At 40.5% G+C, this 18,856-nt stretch overlaps 1 protein-coding gene across 2 annotated transcripts in view; it reads right to left on the bottom strand.

Moving 5' to 3' along the window:
* LOC147634367 (uncharacterized) overlaps positions 1-7,552 on the bottom strand; it is a 52,742-nt gene extending 45,190 nt beyond the window's left edge. Inside the window, exons 1-2 of one of the 2 annotated variants that reach the window (XM_086805507.1) lie at positions 7,304-7,552; positions 6,858-7,009 (exon numbers count right to left, since the gene is read on the bottom strand). In XM_086805507.1, the coding sequence (XP_086661633.1) occupies positions 6,858-6,877 (20 nt within the window). In that variant the 5' untranslated portion in view covers positions 6,878-7,009; positions 7,304-7,552. The remainder of the gene's footprint in view (positions 1-6,857; positions 7,010-7,303) is intronic. The other variant, XM_086805506.1, reaches the window with a different exon arrangement.
* Positions 7,553-18,856: the final 11,304 nt, after the last annotated feature.

Genomic DNA, 18,856 nt, shown 5'->3' with positions numbered 1-18,856 from the left:
ATCCATAACACCAGCCAAGCGATCTTTGAACCGAGCATCATCATCCTCTTTACCATGCACATCTTCTGGCTGTGTTACATCCTCATAAGGCTCAACATCTGCAGCCTGTTCTCCTGCAAAAATATCCTCAGATACATCTCTTTCAGGAGAAGTCTCTTGCTCTTCTTCTTCTTGATAGAAGTACTCTTCCTCTGTATCAGACATGGTTGCTGAATTTTCAGCGATGACTTTCTCCAAAGCAACCACGAGCTCACCCCCTTCAGAAAGTTGATGATTGGTCCCGGGGACGGAACCTTGAAACCGGCCTCTGATAGAGAACCAGAGTGCGGTAGGAGCAATCACCCGTCCACTTGTAGTCTAGATGTAAAACCAAACACAGATTGGGGCTAGAGTGCCCAAATCTGAATACACAACGACACCTGTTGGCCCCAAAGCTTGGCGCCCCTTGCGGTATTTCTTTATTCCATTAAAATAATATGTATGGCTGAGTACAACACAAAAACCAGCCAAGAGTTTACACCTGTAGTCCAATCTGACTGCCCACAAATCCTTCTCAGCACAGAGGATCTATGCACACAGATCTGTGTCCTCAAGCAACACACTGTGCCTCCCTCTGATCAGCCAAGTTCACAAAGCAGGCCAGCCATGGGCATACATCTGGCATAACTCATAAGCATGATACATCTTCTCAGCTCAACATACATGTGCTGTTCAATCCCTGTCTTAATCTCTTGTCAATCTGCTATACTCCTCCTCTCACAAGGAGCCAGATAACACATACCTGTAGCAGACATCAAGCAATAGAAAGAGAGATGGATGAACAGAGTCAAGGCTTACCAAGTTCAGCTCGTGAAACAACTCTGGAGGAAGCAACAGCACCAATCTGTGCCTGCAGGCACTTGAACCTACAATCCTGCTTCACACATGTGCTTGCACTTGCCTGTATCTTCCTCCTGATGCTCACTCCTATGCTGTCCTTGAAAGTACAGATCTGAAAATCAGCACTGTACTTGATTGTACCGCCTCGGGATGCGTGCCAGGCGTTGTACTTGCAAAAACAGCCTGCTGTCCACTTCTGTACCTGTCTGAATCAGCATGCACAGGTCTGTCCAGCACCTGTAAACACTTCTGCAGCAACTGTACCTTCTGTACCCTGCTGCCCGTACACTGTACGGCAGCCGTACCAGGTGTACTTGCTGAAAAACAAGCTGTGCAGCCTGCACAGGCCTTCTGCGCAGCCCCAAACAGCAACTGTCCTGTGCGCCGCCAGCAGCAGAGGAGAAAGAGAGAAAGAGTGAGTGTCCAGCACTGGCCGTACAGTGCTGTACGGCTGGTTTCTTCAGAAAAACAGCAGCACCCTGCAGCAAAACAGCCGCCTTCTCCTCTTCTTCAGCTTTCCCACGATGGAACTCAAGCGCATGAAGGAAGCCTCCCCTTTTGCTACACGACTCCCCAAAAAGGGAGGAGAGAGAGTGAAGAGAGAGAAAACCTCCTTCCCAAGTTAATCCCTAGGGCCCAACTTAATAAGTTCCCTAGGGCCACTAAGGCCTAGGGGCAACTTTTATAAACATTAAAAGTTAATGTTTTAATGTTCCCCCTTCACACCTAGGGTTGTCCACACATCTTTAAACACTGTCCGGGCACCCCCCATGTGAATCATAAAATATTCTGACCCTGCAACCACCATGCCCACACTTGTCCTGCTCCATTTTCACAGGGCCATGACACCGGCACCAATCTCGAGGCCCGCGAGGGTAGATTCGTGGCGGTATGGGACGTCGCGAGGAGGAGATTGGTCGGTACGTCAACCTAGTTAGCTCAGCTCGTGGCTCGGTGTGGACAGCCAAGACTGTGGGCTTGCCCACGGATGTCATGGTTGGGAGGTGAGTCAAGCCCGCACCCCCTTGTTGTTTGTTTGTTCGTTTGTTTGCAGGATTCGAGTCTCGTACCAGCAACGATCACGAGGAGATCCTTGGGGATTTGACATAAAATCCCTACTATACTTGCAAGTACATGTTGAAACCCTAATTGTACCTACAAGTGGACGCTAAAACCCTAATTGTACCTACAAGTACATGCTGAAACCTTGATTGTACCAGCTTCAAAAGGTAGCATTCCTCCAGAGGGATTTCATTGTCTCCCCTCTTTTACGGTGTGATATGATCGTCGGGAGATTTACTGGTTCAAATAGTATGCACCCATTCCTAATTGGAGGCAAGACACTTTCACTATTGTTGAAGGTTTTCCTAAGCCATCGTGTGTAGCATGCACCGAGCTAGGACCGTGTGAAACAACGAAGCCTTCTTTAATCCTCATTTTAGTGAGCCTTTAGCAATCCTTTAAAACAGTATACATGAATCTGAAAGACATGTAGTAGAGACGACACCAGTCGGGATCCCGAATTACCCACTAAAGGGGGGGCCCTGTAGGGAGTGCAAGCAAGAGAATTTGCTTTATTTCTTCTTCTAGAGAACTGTATACAAGCTGAACTGTGTTCACAAGACTGAGCGGAAAAATTAACTGACTAACCGCCAAACGCAAGACAAAGCGGCCAAACGCTGGTAGAACTGTGCATAAGTTGTAGGCGACAATGAAGCTATCTTCGAAGAGGATACATTGGCCCGAGACCGACGGTTGGTATGCTGAATACTCTTGAAGAGACTAAGCTTCTTTCGCCTTGGACGGGATGTACGTCCTGTGAACCGGCACCATGTGTACCTGTTTGAGCACCAACTATTGATACCGTGTGCCGATACCTGCTCATGTTCTTGTACATGCTCGTGTGCAAGTACCTATTTGAGCACCTGCTATTGACACCGCATACCAGTACCTGCTCGTGTACTTGTACTTGTTCGTGTGCAAGTGCATGTTTAAGCACCTGCTATTGACACCAATACCAGCACATGCTCGAGTACTTATAGGATGTAGCACATGTACGGGTTTACAACGTTTCGTTGAGGTGGATGTTTTAGCTTTTGATGGGATAGTTATCCAAAACTCAAATTGTTGGATGCCTGTCATGGGGTGAGTGCACTAACCTTTGATATGGTAGATGTCCAGTTCTGTCATGTGCATGCTTGCCCATGTACATTCTCAGGGCTAATCCAGAAGGGGCAGCCAAGAAAAACATCATTAGAGCCAGGACATGGAGCACAGAGTGCTATTGGCAGTGTGGACTTGGAAATAGATGGAAGGCATGGAAGGATGTCCTGCCAGCTGCGTTAGATGCAAGGAAGGACAGTCGGCTGAGACCAGAAGCTGTCGGTTGTACCAGATCAGAGTTGGACTACAGGCGCCTCATATCAAATTCAGTCAGACAGCATTTATGGAGTTGAGACCAAGTCGGCTCGTCCGGGCCAGCTCCTCCAATATTCAAGAAGACTATAAATAGGCAAGGGGTGCTCCTCAATGATTCATTCAACTCATTATGAGTTGGGTCCTTAGGGTCCAAGTATAGGACAAGATTTTGGGTGACGTTCACCTTTTGTATGAAGGCAACCTAGGGCTGTAGATTAGGTATCTTTTTGTACCATATGAATATATTGAATTTCCAACATATCTCTCTCTCTCTACTCTCCCTTATGTCTGCGTTTTTGCATCAGCATGTTCTCAGTAGTGTTTAGGGCTGAAAGAAGACCCCCCGAGATTCCGTGTGTTACAAGTTCATTAGCCAATCTTTGATGTTGCAGATGTACAGTTGAGAGCCATGCCTTTGACGTGGCAGATATCTAGATTATCAGTTCTTATTATGGCTAATATCCACGGTTGTGTAGCACTTATACTTTCTTCTATGTTTTTCATGTTTTTCTTTGAATTTAGATATGCAAGCAAATTCATTCATTTGGATAGATTCGTGCATAGGAGTTGGCTATTGGTGAGTGTCCATAAGTCATGGTGGGTCCACACAATGGGCTAGAACATGGATACTGCACACTTCCACCTATATGACCTGATTGGGCGTCTATGGCCGGAACTCAAGCATACCAAGGTCAAGCTCGCACACAAAAAGGATTGATGCCTGGGAGTGTGGGCTAGATCCGCCAAAACAGACAGTTACAATCGATAAGATGCCATGACCAATTAAAGTCTATGTTAGAGTGATTGCTTGATTTCATTTTACATGAGTTAGATGCATCAGATTGAAAAACCATTACTGTTTTGTGAATGTGGACGGAAAGAGCTTTCATTTGACTGCCATATTGGGAGGTTCCTAAAATCTAAGGTCGCGCCCTAAAAAATAGGGACCTTGGTTTGCCCTAAGAAGGCTAGCCCTAAAAAATAGAGATTTCCTAAAATTTAGGAATCACTTACTATATTTAGTAATTTTTACATCCTAAATGTGCTTGCTAAATTTGAAAGTTTCTATTTTTTTTGTCGTTGCCACCTCACCACCACAAAAAGTTCTAGAAGAATGGACAAGTGTCCCAACACTTGTCACTTGAGTTTCCAAGTGTCCCTCCACTTGTCCCACCTTCTATGTCTTTTTCAGCCTTACTTTCCCTCTTAAGCCTTGAAGCTCTCTCTCATTCTACACACTTCCTTGCTGTAAATCAGTCCCTACTCACCCTAAAGTAGCCCACACCACTTGGATACAACCCCTACCTCTCCATCAACGCTTCCACATGATGTAACTACTCCATCTTTCACCTTTTCCCATGCTGTCCATTATTGCGGCAAGTCTATAAATGAGGTTTCAACTCGCTTATTACTCCAATGTCAGCTTTATAAAGTCTCTTTCCCCTTCATCTTTGGATCAAGTACAAAGTTGCAACCATTGTACAGCTCTACATCAACAAGAAGGCTAATTACTCTCTCTCCCATTCGGGCTTCTCACTATCTATGTATTGTAAGAAAATGCATTTGCATACTTGCTTGTTTTTGTATGTTCATTTGCAAACTTTTGCATGGTCTGTGAGAGTGAAGATTACTTCTTCACTCTCAAGTTGATTGTAACTGAACTCAATCCTAAAGTACTTGGATTGAGTAGAAATAAATTTCCATCTTAGGAGGGTTGCCTATCTTCAACCCTCAATCTGGATCCATCATATGTCTCTCAACTTTACTTTCAATATGTATTGCTATCTTATGCACATGTGTTGTATTAATTTCAACATTGAGTTATTTGAAGTTAGTTTTGTTATTCATCTATTTTAAGTGTGGAACTATCGAAAATAAACGAAAATATTGATTATTAAGCATACCACTTAAAGTGGTATTAGAGCTTTGACTCAATCCTATACCCCCTACACTGGTAGCGCTTGCAATTAGTATTTTCTTTAGTTACATTTGTAGTGTGACTTTACTCTTTGCATTTGCTTGTTTTCATAATCATACTCATCCACATGGAGACTCAAGCTACCCACGAAATCCATGTGGGAGAGCAAAGCACTATTTTGAAAGCAATAGAAAGCCTTTGGGAGGAAAATCAATTGATTCGCCAACCACTCTCAAATATGGAGGCTACTAAGAAGAATATTGCGAAGAAGGAAAGAGGCGATCAGTCTCAAAACAATCAAAGAGGCGTCGTCAAAGTTCTTCATCAAGAACATTTTCTTCTTCCTCCTCCTCTTCTTCATCAGATGGGAGTTCACACCATTCTCGTGGGCGAAGCTTTCAAAGGCAATCTCATCAACATCCTCGCAAACATCGTCGATCACCATCTTCTTCTTCATCTTCCTCTTCAACTTCTTCAGCATCAAGTTCTAGGCATAGAAGAAGGGAATCAAAGAAGACCAAATCCTTATCCCAACTTGAAAATAAGATCAAATTCAGTACGTATGATGGTTTTCGTAACACCGATCTTCTTCTTAAGTTTATTAGCCAATTTCAAACTTTATAAGGTCGTGATAAATATAAAGAAAAAGAAAAGATCAAGTTTGCAACTCTTCATTTGACCGACAATTGAGTGCTCCACCAGATGAAGATAAACCCGAGTTGGTAGATGACGGCCGAGGATTAGCTAGAAACTAGTGAGAAGACAACCTAAATAGAGACTTTTCCTCTACCCTATCCAAGCAATACAAGCAATCAACGCACTCGACAGACACACAAGAAAAAATTTGCACGTTTTCTAGGCTAGTCCTAAGCTTGCAAGCTAACCTAGTAGTGGTGCCCAGTCCACTTGCCCCACCGGCCGCGCTCGGCAGTGAGCTCGCCGCCTACATTAATATCATGTTTACACTACTGAACCACCTACACGCAAATCTAGCTATTAGACTTTGATACCAACTCTTTAGCCTCCCATTAGCATCACAAGTAAGACCCTTGCACTAATCCTATCCAAGCTATTCAATGAGTCTATTTGCCATGACTTACCCCAAAACTAGTTGGAGAACATCATTATAATCTATCCACAAAGAAATGGAAGTGAAATGCCAGATGGCCACTCAAGCTCTATCGATCAACAGTAGAGGCAAATCTAAGTGGTTGGGCAGAGTAGCAAGGGTCCAAGCCATGAGCCACACAGGCCTTGAGTAAGACCAGTCCACACTAGACTCACTCAGAGCTATCACTGAGGTTTAGGGTTCTGTTGACAAAAACCCCATGTATCTCTCTGAGCGCCAAGCTTTTATCTGATCACATGTCCTGCTGCCCCTAATTTTCTACTGCATTGCTCAGCAAAACAGGTTCCTTGGATCTGATTCTACATGGTATTGTTCAACACATTCTCTATCTAGAAAAATGGCAAGAAAAGGATAATAAACACATTTGGTAGTTCCTTCAAAATCTTCCCTCCTAAACCTCAAAGGTCTCTCACGCGATAACTGATTACATGTTGCTGCCATTCCATCCCAATATACACCAAGCCTTTTAAAGAAAATGCAATCTTAATCAAGTGGTGAAGTTAAAAAAAATACCTTCGCTCTCCGGTTGCCATGGATGAGAACGGAGATGCTCAGATCAGAAGTTATTCTGCAGATAAAACCTGAAAACCTGAAGATACAAAGCAAGCATATTCTGATCATCAGCAAGCCGCTTCAGGCGATCTTCATTGTAAGTTTTTTCTGCACTGCAGATGTGAAGTATTTCAGAATAACGTTTGTAGGAAGAACAAAACCTAGGGTTTCGATATGGCTTGTATGCAGAACGAAATTGAAAAATAACGACAGATTAAGCAGGCAATTATCGAATCAGAAAAATTTGTGCCAAAAAAGGCAACGGAGATAGTCGCGAGTGTGGAGGGCGGGGGGAGGCAACAGACAAACCCTAACCGAAACGTCAGACCGACATCTGATGCGATGGAGAAGTTTCATAAACTGAAGATTTGCGAGAGATTTAAAGGGGAGATGGCATCTGCACTTACCACAGGATTGATCGGCAGAAGAAACAAAGATCGGCGATTGCTTTGCCAGAGTAAAAGCAAATGGGGAAAAAGGCGACGGAATTCCGCACGACGAACAGTAGATTCAAAGACTAAGGCGATTCTTGACGGAGCTCTGCCTACGGCGATGGAGGCCTTGCACAGAACAGATCAACTCAAAAGAGAGACACAGAGAGAGAGAGAGAATCGAACTGGAGTGCCACGATTGATGATTTTTGGTGTTACGAAATCGATGCCCGTCTTTCTCATGAGACATTAAGACTATTGTTATTATTATTATCATATAATTTGTATTCATGTCTAGAAGAGCACAAGGCAGTGAAAGAAAGTTGCTCACAAAGTCTTAGAAGTGATGTCGTGGGATGCTTGCTACAATAGGCGGAAGGGTTACAAGGTTCTAAGGTCTTGCCCACAAAAATCCACAATAAAATTCATTTTAAAAATAAATTTTACAAAATTTCTCCAAACAATAAGTCGTGCGTGATCAATAACACAGGTATTGTTGCCTCTGGAGATCATAGGAGTTTCTATGTTTAGTAAGAGTCATCTATATATAACGGGGGGATCGTTGACTTTTTAAATGATGCCACGTGGTGCAATTTTTAGGAGCCCCTTGTCGCGTGGCACTGAAAGGCATGGCGCCCCCACCTCATAAAACACCCAGTCGTCAAAAGATGTCGTCCACGTCACGTGTAGACCCACGTCCACTGCATGGCGCCCCCCTCATTCACCCATCCCACCTCAGTTCTTGAATGGTTGCAAAGAGGGCGACCTCCTTGAATGACTGCAGAGTTTTTGGTGGTCCCGCCTCAGCCTCGTCAACTGTCATCGTCCAGTCCACTGCACGGCGCCCCCTCATCCACCCAACCACCTCAGTAGTTCTTCGTGAATACACGACAGCAGAGGGTGACCTTCTTGAATAGATGCAAAGTTGGCGGTGGCGGTGCGCAAAGGGCGACCTTGAATACATGTAGAGTTGGCACGTTTGCTTTTCGTTTAGTGGAGTTGGTGTCCGTCGCGTCGAGGTTATACATACACCGGTGACCCCTCTCTCTCTCTCTCTCTCTCTCTCTCTCTCTCTCTCTCTCTCTCTCTCTCTCTCTCTCTCTCTCTCTCACACACACAGTTGTTTTTTTTTTTGCTATAGATGAAAAAAGAAAGCGTTTTTTTGGGGGGTTATGGATGGATGAAAAAAAAACCTCTGTCATTTTGTCTCCCTCTCCCCACATAAGAGGGTGTTGTGATCTATTAGGCTGCAGTGCAACGAATCAAGATGCCCGTTGCCCTCTTTGCGTGTATATTCAAGAACTGAGGCCAAGATGCGTGAATGAGGGGGGTGCCATGCAGTGGACACAGGTCTGCACGTGAGGTGGCTTGGTGCTTTATTGGTTGGGGACACCATGCACTTAAGTGCCCATTTGTAGGAGGCCTGATTTGTATGTGTGGGCCACAGGCCCCGACTAGGCTATGTCGGCTAGCTGGGCTGGTCGCTTAGGCCTAGAAAGAGAAAGAGAAAGAGAGGAGTTAAGACGGACTCCACATGTGTGTGTGTGTGTGTGTGTGTGAGAGAGAGAGAGAGAGAGAGGAGTTGTGCGCTGTATTTATTGTATGCATGTGTGTGTGTGTGTGATAGAAAGAGAGAGAGAGAGGAGTTAGACTGACAGCGTGTATGTTGTTTTTTAGGAAATGAAGGTTCCAGCATCAACCATTAATAAAGGAATCTTGGATGTTTAAATACTTTTGGATTTTCTTACTTGTTTATCCATTTTATGATCTTTTTGGCTTGACACATATATTTGTCCCTTGGATATATATTGCCCATGTTATGTTGTTTGAACTTCTATTTTATGTTCATAAATTAGACACATATGGTGACACACATAGCCCCACACACGCACACACACACACACACAAACACAGCATGCAAGGATGCACGTACATATTACAAAATTTGACTTTGTATAATGTTATTTATTTTAAATAGAGAGCAAGTTCAAGATGAGACTATTTTCAAGATGAGCCAACACACCCACACACACACACACACACATGGTTGCATGTACATATGACAAACATTGTATAGTGTAATGTATTTTAAATAGAGAGCAAGTTCAAGATGTATGTTGTCCATGTTATGTTTTTTAAATATAGCTATGAGAGCATGTGAATCATAAAGAGAGAGAGAGAGAGAGAGAGAGAGAGAGAGAGTGCCTACATACATACACATATGGTGACACTCACACACACACCCACACACACACACATGGATGCATGTACATATTACAAAAATTGTATAGTATAATGTATTTTTTATAGAGAGCAAGTTCAAGATGAGTAACACACACCCACACCCACACACACAAACACAGCATACATGGATGCACATACATATTACAAACTTTGTATAGTATAATGTAGTTTTTATTTTAAATAGAGAGCAAGTTCAAGATGATACTATTTTCAAGATGAGCCAACACACACACACACACACACACACATATGTAAAGCACACATGGATGCACGTACATATGCCAAAAGTTGTATAGTATAATGTATTTTAAATAAAGAGCAAGTTCAAGATGTATGTTGCCCATGTTATGTTTTTTAATATAGCTATAGGAGCATATGAATCATAAAAAGAGAGCGAGAGTGTGCCTACATACATACACATATGGTAACACACACACACACACACAAACACTCCCACACACACACATGAAGAGCACACATGGATGCATGTACAAAAGTTGTATAGTATAATGTATTTTTTATAAAGAGCAAGTTCAAGATGAGCAACACACACACACACATGTAGAGCACACATGGATGCACGTATAATTAGAGAGAGAGAGAGAGAGAGAGAGAGAGAGAGAGAGAGAGAGAGAGAGAGAGAGAGAGAGAGAGAGAGAGAGATGTGTGTGTGTGTACCTACGTACATATACACATATGGTGACACACCCACACACATACACACATGGTTGCATGTATAATTACAAAAGTTTTAAATAGAGAGAAAGTTCAAGATGACATGTAACACATAGATTACACATGGATGCAAATGCACAATGGCGTGGAGAGAGAGAGAGAGAGAGAGAGAGAGAGAGAGAGAGAGAGAGAGAGAGAGAGAGAGAGAGAGAGAGAGAGTAAACACGTGTGTGTGTGTGTGTGTGCGCGCCCTTGATTATGTGCTTTTTGTGTTTAGGGGTGGGCAGTTTTGTAAATGCACTTTTAAAGTATAGAAATATAAAAAAGAATGCCACATATTTTGTACAAACATGGGAGAGAGAGAGAGAGAGTGTGTGTTAGTGCAACAAAAGTTAATAAGTTCTATTTATTTCCATTTCCATGTATCTATAAGATTAATGTATATATGTGTATACATATGTACATATATAGACAAATCTAAGAATATTCATTTCTTTGTTACACTCTTCATTGTAGGAGGACCCTTCTTTAAAATAATCATGTCTTCTGTGCAATATGCTTTTTAATTTTCACGATGATCTTTGTAAATAGATGTGTTTATTTACATGTCACATCTTTGTATATCTTTGCACATAGTAGCTACAATTTTGATTTATATACACATGGACACAGTAATCATGCATCTACTTACTTGTATATATATATGTATAATTGACAGAGATGGAAGAGGTGACTTGCATTTTCTTCAAGCACATGAGGAGTACTCTTTCCTTTGAGGAAAGGGTGAATTTGGCTTTAGAATTTGAGCGTTGCTTTTTTCATAGTCCAAATTGGTTTGGGCCATGGGTGGTTCATGCTATTAGATGGAACGATGTTTTTAAAATTATTATATGTTTAGATTTAGAAAAATTAGATGAAAATATTACCCTACTGAATATTAAAGAAAGTCTAGGCCTGCTTGATCTTTATGAAATAGATTATAATGTCAATGGCCCAAGAGATCAAGTATGTTAAGTATTTGACGAAGTTATTAAATGTACCCCAAAGGATAAGTTCATTCGAAAATAAATATGGTTGTGTTCTTCTTCTCTAACCACTGGTATTTAAATAGTCTTTATATTTTTTATACAAATATTGTCTTTGTCTCTCTCCTTCTTTTCTTATGCTCTCTCTCTCTCCATTGCTAATTATAAAGAAGATCATGATTTTTATTGGTGTGAAGTTTGATTCTGTTTTATGCAAAAACGTGGCATTAGATATTTTAAAGTTGACTTATGACCAATAATAAATTGTCAGATATTATCTTCTTTGATGAGATGCCAGAATTAGGTTTTTTTGGGTGCTAACCTAGCCCAAAATGGGAACTTCTTGGGTTTGATGGATGGGATGATGTTAACCCACATATAATTAGAGAGAGAGAGAGAGTGCCTACGTACATGTACACATATGGTGACACACCTACACACACACATATGCAGAGCACACACGGTTGCACGTATAATTACAAAAGTTTTAAATAGAGAGAAAGTTCAAGATGACACATGTAACATATAGATTACACATGGATGCAAATGCACAATGACTTAGAGAGAGAGAGAGAGAGAGAGAGAGAGAGAGAGAGAGAGAGAGAGAGAGAGAGAGAGAGAGAGAGAGAGAGAGAGAGAGAGAGAGTAAACACGTGTGTGTGTGCCCTTGATTATGTGCTTTTTGTGTTTAGGGGTGGGCACTTTTGCTAATGCACTTTTAAAGTATAGAAATATAAAAAAGAATGCCACATATTTTGTACAAACATGAGAGAGAGAAAGAGTGTGTTAGTGCAACAAAAGTTAATAAGTTCTATTTATTTCCATTTCCATGTATCTATAAGATTAATGTATATATGTATATATGTGTATACATACGTACATACAAACATACATACATATATAGACAAATCTAAAAATATTACTTTCTTTGTTACACTCTTCATTGTAGGAGGACCCTTCTTTAAAATATTCATGTCTTTTGTGCAATATGTTTTTTAATTTTCATGATGATCTTTGTAATTAGATGTGTTTATTTACATGTCACATCTTTGTATATGTTACACATCTTTGTATATTTTTGCACATAGTAGCTACAGTTTTGATTTATATACACATGGACACAGTAATCATGCATCTACTTACCTGTATATATGTATGTATAATTGACAGAGATGGAAGAGGTGACTTGCATTTTCTTCAAGCACATGAAGAGTACTCTTTCCTTTGAGGAAAGGGTGAATTTGGCTTCAGAATTTGAGCGTTGCTTTTTTCATAGTCCAAATTGGTTTGGGCCATGGGTGGTTCATGCTGTTAGATGGAACGATGTTTTTAAAATTATTATATGTTTAGATTTAGAAAAATTAGATGAAAATATTACCCTACTGAATATTAAAGAAAGTCTAGGCCTGCTTGATCTTTATGAAATAAGACTATAATGTCACTCGCCCAAGAGATCAAGTATGTCAAGTATTTGACGAAGTTATTAATGTATCCCAAAGGATATGTTTATTCAAAAATAAATATGGTTGTTCTTCTTCTTTGACCACTGGTATTTAAATAGTATTTATATTTTTTATACAAATATTGTCTTTGTCTCTCTCCTTCTTTTCTTATGCTCTCTCTCTCTCTATTGCTAACTATAAAGAAGATCATGACTTTTATTGGTGTGAAGTTTAATTATGTTTTATGCAAAAACATGGCATTAGATATTTTAAAGTTGACTTATGACAATAATAAATTGTCAGATATGATCTTCTTTGATGAGATGCCACAATTAGGTTTTTTTTTGGGTGCTAACCTAGCCCAAAATGGGAACTTCTTGGGTTTGATGGATGGGATGATGTTAACCCACGGTATATTTATGTGGTCTTAGACCCTCACAAGCTAGATGACAATCTCAAGCTCCTCTTAATCAAAGAGGCATTTGGATTACTAGATGGCTTTTACATTGTGGGTAGCAGATGTAGGAGCCTTAAGGAAAATCACTTCATTTTATTAGGGAAATATTGAAGTGCATTCCAAGAAGGAAATTGATGAAGTTAATGATGTAATTATCTTTGAGGTTATTGATCATTTTCTCTCTCTCCCTCTCTCTCTCTCTCTCTCTCTCTCTCTCTCTCACACACACACACACACACACAGACACTTAGACGCATGTAAAACACAAATAGTTACCCTTGCCTTTGAGAAATCGAGAGAGAGGGAGAGAGAGAGAGATCATAAGTTTTTTTTTGTTTTGGTTTGTTTGTGTAATTTTGTAGAGGCAAGGCACAAGAATACTAGCCAAGAAAGCTGGTGGTTCGAATATCTTCTCTCTTCAACTTGAGGTAGGTCTTATTGTTGCTCTTTGTTTTCTATTTATTTGTGTATTTGCAGTTGAGAGAGGGAGGGAGAGAGAAGACACCGCACGTTAAAATACTTTGTATATCTCTTATTGTCTCATTGAATGCTTAAAAATTGATAATTGGAATGGCAAATGTGAGTGTTGTGATGTTTTTTTGTGTGTATACATAAATAGTATTTAATACCTTGGTGGCATAGGACATTGTGTTTGATTGTAGAGTAAGCTCTAGAGAGAGAATATATGACCTAATAGAACATTCAAAAGTTAAAAGATCTTCAATTTGGATTTCACCAATTGGAGATCTCTAATGGTAACAACGGATCAAAAGCCGTAGTGGAGGCATGTGGACCTTCCAATTCTGATGTGATTTTGTCTACCCTTCCAGAGCTGATAAACGTTTTGTCTACCCTTCCAGTTCTGATGTGGCTTTGTCTACCCTTCCAGAGCTGATAAACGTTCATGTTGCAAAAAACCTTGCTTGGTCAAGGCCTCCATTAGAACAACCAAGCGCTAAACGTCTACAGACTATTGTGAACATATGCGAGCACAACGAGAAAAATTAGGTTGCTTGCAAGGAGTTCTTAGATGCCATTTGGGATGAGGTCCGTGGAAGTGGCACTCAAAGGGGCGATATGATGAGAGATGAGTTGACACATCATCTTCATCGTGTTCTCGATAACAGTTCTCGCATGGAGGCCAACCAATTAGATATGATTTCCTTTATGGAAAGTTTGCATGTTGAAATTGGGGAGCGTCTAGGTGGATGTACTAGGGAATGTAAAGAACAAGCCGATTCATTAAAAGAGCAAGTAGTACAGGCATCAGGTTCGGAGGTATCGAGTCTAAAGATATCCGTTAATCGACTTAACGCTATTATGAAGAAGATGAGCAGTATGTTGGAAAGCATGACAATTGCTTACAGATTTTGTGAGAGCATGATGTTTTTGTTTAGGAGAAAATTGTACTCAACTTTCTTGCTTTGACACTCCGGGCGATATTAATGAATTTCCTATTTTCTCAAAGTCTTTATATCTCCCTTTTGTTTTTTATTCTTTGCTCTTTCTTTCTTTATCTCTCAACATGTTTTATAGTTCTATGTTTCTCCCTCCCTCTCTCTCTCTCTCTCTCTCTCTCTCTCTCTCTCTCTCTCTCTCTCTCTCTCTCTCTCTCTCTCTCTCTCTCTCTCTGTCTCTCTCTCTCTCTCTCACACACACACACACACACACAGAGACACACTTAGACGCATGTAAAACACAAATAGTTACCCTTGCCTTTGAGAAATCGAGAGAGAGGGAGAGAAAGAGAGAGATCATAAGTTTTTTTTTTTTTTGGTTTGTGTGTGTAATTTTGTAGAGGCAAGGCACAAGAATACTAGCCGAGAAAGCTGGTGGTTTGAATATCTTCTCTCTTCAACTTGAGGTAGGTCTTATTGTTGCTCTTTGTTTTCTATTTATTTGTGTATTTGCAGTTGAGAGAGGGAGGGAGAGAGAAGACACCGCACGTTAAAATACTTTGTATATCTATTATTGTCTCATTGAATGCTTAAAAATTGATAATTGGAATGGTAAATGTGAGTGTTGTGATGTTTTTTTGTGTGTATACATAAATAGTATTTAATACCTTAGTGGCATAGGACATTGTGTTTGATTGTAGAGTAAGCTCTAGAGAGAGAATATATGACCTAATAGAACATTCAAAAGTTAAAAGATCTTCAATTTGGATTTCAGCAAATGGAGACCTCTAATGGTAACAACGGATCAAAAGCCGTAGTGGAGGCATGTGGACCTTCCAATTCTGATGTGATTTTGTCTACCCTTCCAGAGCTGATAAACTTTTTGTCTACCCTTCCAGTTCTGATGTGGCTTTGTCTACCCTTCCAGAGCTGATAAACGTTCGTGTTGCAAAAAACCTTGCTTGGTCAAGGCCTCCATTAGAACAACCAAGCGCTAAACGTCTACAGACTATTGTGAACATATGCGAGCACAACGAGAAAAATTAGGTTGCTTGCAAGGAGTTCTTGGATGCCATTTGGGATGAGGTCCGTGGAAGTGGCACTCAAAGGGGAGATATGATGAGAGATGAGTTGACACATCATCTTCATCGTGTTCTCGATAACAGTTCTCGCATGGAGGCCAACCAATTAGATATGATTTCCTTTATGGAAAGTTTGCATGTTGAAATTGGGGAGCGTCTAGGTGGATGTACTAGGGAATGTAAAGAACAAGCCGATTCATTAAAAGAGCAAGTAGTACAGGCATCAGGTTCGGAGGTATCGAGTCTGAAGATATCCGTTAATCGACTTAACGCTATTATGAAGAAGATGAGCAGTATGTTGGAAAGCATGACAGTTGCTTTACAGATTTTGTGAGAGCATGATGTTTTTGTTTTGGAGAAAATTGTACTCAACTTTCTTGCTTTGACACTCCGGGCGATATTAATGAATTTCCTATTTTCTCAAAGTCTTTATATCTCCCTTTTGTTTTTTATTCTTTGCTCTTTCTTTCTTTATCTCTCAACATGTTTTATAGTTCTATGTTTCTCCCTCTCTCTCTCTCTCTCTCTCTCTCTCTCTCTCTCTCTCTCTCTCTCTCTCTCTCTCTCTCTCTCTCTCTCTCGATCTCACACACACACACACACACACACACACACACACACACACACACAGACACACTTAGACGCATGTAAAACACAAATAGTTACCCTTGCCTTTGAGAAATCGAGAGAGAGGGAGAGAAAGAGAGAGATCATAAGTTTTTTTTTTGTTTTGGTTTGTGTGTGTAATTTTGTAGCGGCAAGGCACAAGAATACTAGCCAAGAAAGCTGGTGGTTCGAATATCTTCTCTCTTCAACTTGAGGTAGGTCTTATTGTTGCTCTTTGTTTTCTATTTATTTGTGTATTTGCAGTTGAGAGAGGGAGGGAGAGAGAAGACACCGCACGTTAAAATACTTTGTATATCTCTTATTGTCTCATTGAATGCTTAAAAATTGATAATTGGAATGGCAAATGTGAGTGTTGTGATGTTTTTTTGTGTGTATACATAAATAGTATTTAATACCTTAGTGGCATAGGACATTGTGTTTGATTGTAGAGTAAGCTCTAGAGAGAGAATATATGACCTAATAGAACATTCAAAAGTTAAAAGATCTTCAATTTGGATTTCAGCAAATGGAGATCTCTAATGGTAACAACGGATCAAAAGCCGTAGTGGAGGCATGTGGACCTTCCAATTCTGATGTGATTTTGTCTACCCTTCCAGAGCTGATAAACGTTTTGTCTACCCTTCCAGTTCTGATGTGGCTTTGTCTACCCTTCCAGAGCTGATAAACGTCCGTGTTGCAAAAAACCTTGCTTGGTCAAGGCATCCATTAGAACAACCAAGCGCTAAACGTCTACAGACTATTGTGAACATATGCGAGCACAACGAGAAAAATTAGGTTGCTTGCAAGGAGTTCTTAGATGCCATTTGGGATGAGGTCCGTGGAAGTGGCACTCAAAGGGGAGATATGATGAGAGATGAGTTGACACATCATCTTCATCATCGTGTTCTCGATAACAGTTCTCGCATGGAGGCCAACCAATTAGATATGATTTCCTTTATGGAAAGTTTGCATGTTGAAATTGGGGAGCGTCTAGGTGGATGTACTAGGGAATGTAAAGAACAAGCCGATTCATTAAAAGAGCAAGTAGTACAGGCATCAGGTTCGGAGGTATCGAGTCTAAAGATATCCGTTAATCGACTTAACGCTATTATGAAGAAGATGAGCAGTATGTCGGAAAGCATGACAGTTGCTTACAGATTTTGTGAGAGCATGATGTTTTTGTTTAGGAGAAAATTGTACTCAACTTTCTTGCTTTGACACTCCGGGCGATATTAATGAATTTCCTATTTTCTCAGAGTCTTTATATCTCCCTTTTGTTTTTTATTCTTTGCTCTTTCTTTCTTTATCTCTCAACATGTTTTATAGTTCTATGTTTCTCTCTCTCTCTCTCTCTCTCTCTCTCTCACACACACACACACACACACACACACACACACACACACACACACACACAGAGACACAGTTAGACGCATGTAAAACACAAATAGTTACCCTTGCCTTTGAGAAATCAAGAGAGAGGGAGAGAAAGAGAGAGATCATAAGTTTTTTTTTGTTTTGGTTTGTGTGTGTAATTTTGTAGAGGCAAGGCACAAGAATACTAGCCAAGAAAGCTGGTGGTTCGAATATCTTCTCTCTTCAACTTGAGGTAGGTCTTATTGTTGCTCTTTGTTTTCTATTTATTTGTGTATTTGCAGTTGAGAGAGGGAGGGAGAGAGAAGACACCGCACGTTAAAATACTTTGTATATCTCTTATTGTCTCATTGAATGCTTAAAAATTGATAATTGGAATGGCAAATGTGAGTGTTGTGATGTTTTTTTGTGTGTATACATAAATAGTATTTAATACCTTAGTGGCATAGGACATTGTGTGTATACATAAATAGTATTTAATACCTTAGTGGCATAGGACATTGTGTTTGATTGTAGAGTAAGCTCTAGAGAGAGAATATATGACCTAATAGAACATTCAAAAGTTAAAAGATCTTCAATTTGGATTTCAGCAAATGGAGATCTCTAATGGTAACAACGGATCAAAAGCCGTAGTGGAGGCATGTGGACCTTCCAATTCTGATGTGATTTTGTCTACCCTTCCAGAGCTGATAAACGTTTTGTCTACCCTTCCAGTTCTGATGTGGCTTTGTCTACCCTTCCAGAGCTGATAAACATTCGTGTTGCAAAAAACCTTGCTTGGTCAAGGCCTCCATTAGAACAACCAAGCGCTAAACGTCTACAGACTATTGTGAACATATGCGAGCACAACGAGAAAAATTAGGTTGCTTGCAAGGAGTTCTTAGATGCCATTTGGGATGAGGTCCGTGGAAGTGGTACTCAAAGGGCAGATATGATGAGAGATGAGTTGACACATCATCTTCATCATCGTGTTCTCGATAACAGTTCTCGCATGGAGGCCAACCAATTAGATATGATTTCCTTTATGGAAAGTTTGCATGTTGAAATTGGGGAGCGTCTAGGTGGATGTACTAGGGAATGTAAAGAACAAGCCGATTCATTAAAAGAGCAAGTAGTATAGGCATCAGGTTCGGAGGTATCGAGTCTAAAGATATCCGTTAATCGACTTAACGCTATTATGAAGAAGATGAGCAGTATGTTGGAAAGCATGACAGTTGCTTACAGATTTTG

Source organism: Cibotium barometz, chromosome 11 (genome assembly GCF_041138505.1).
Source record: "Cibotium barometz isolate CiBa-2024 chromosome 11, ASM4113850v1, whole genome shotgun sequence".
Lineage (NCBI taxonomy): Eukaryota > Viridiplantae > Streptophyta > Polypodiopsida > Cyatheales > Cibotiaceae > Cibotium > Cibotium barometz.
Note: the sequence above shows the minus strand (reverse complement) of the source record. Positions and strands in the feature narration are given on the sequence as shown.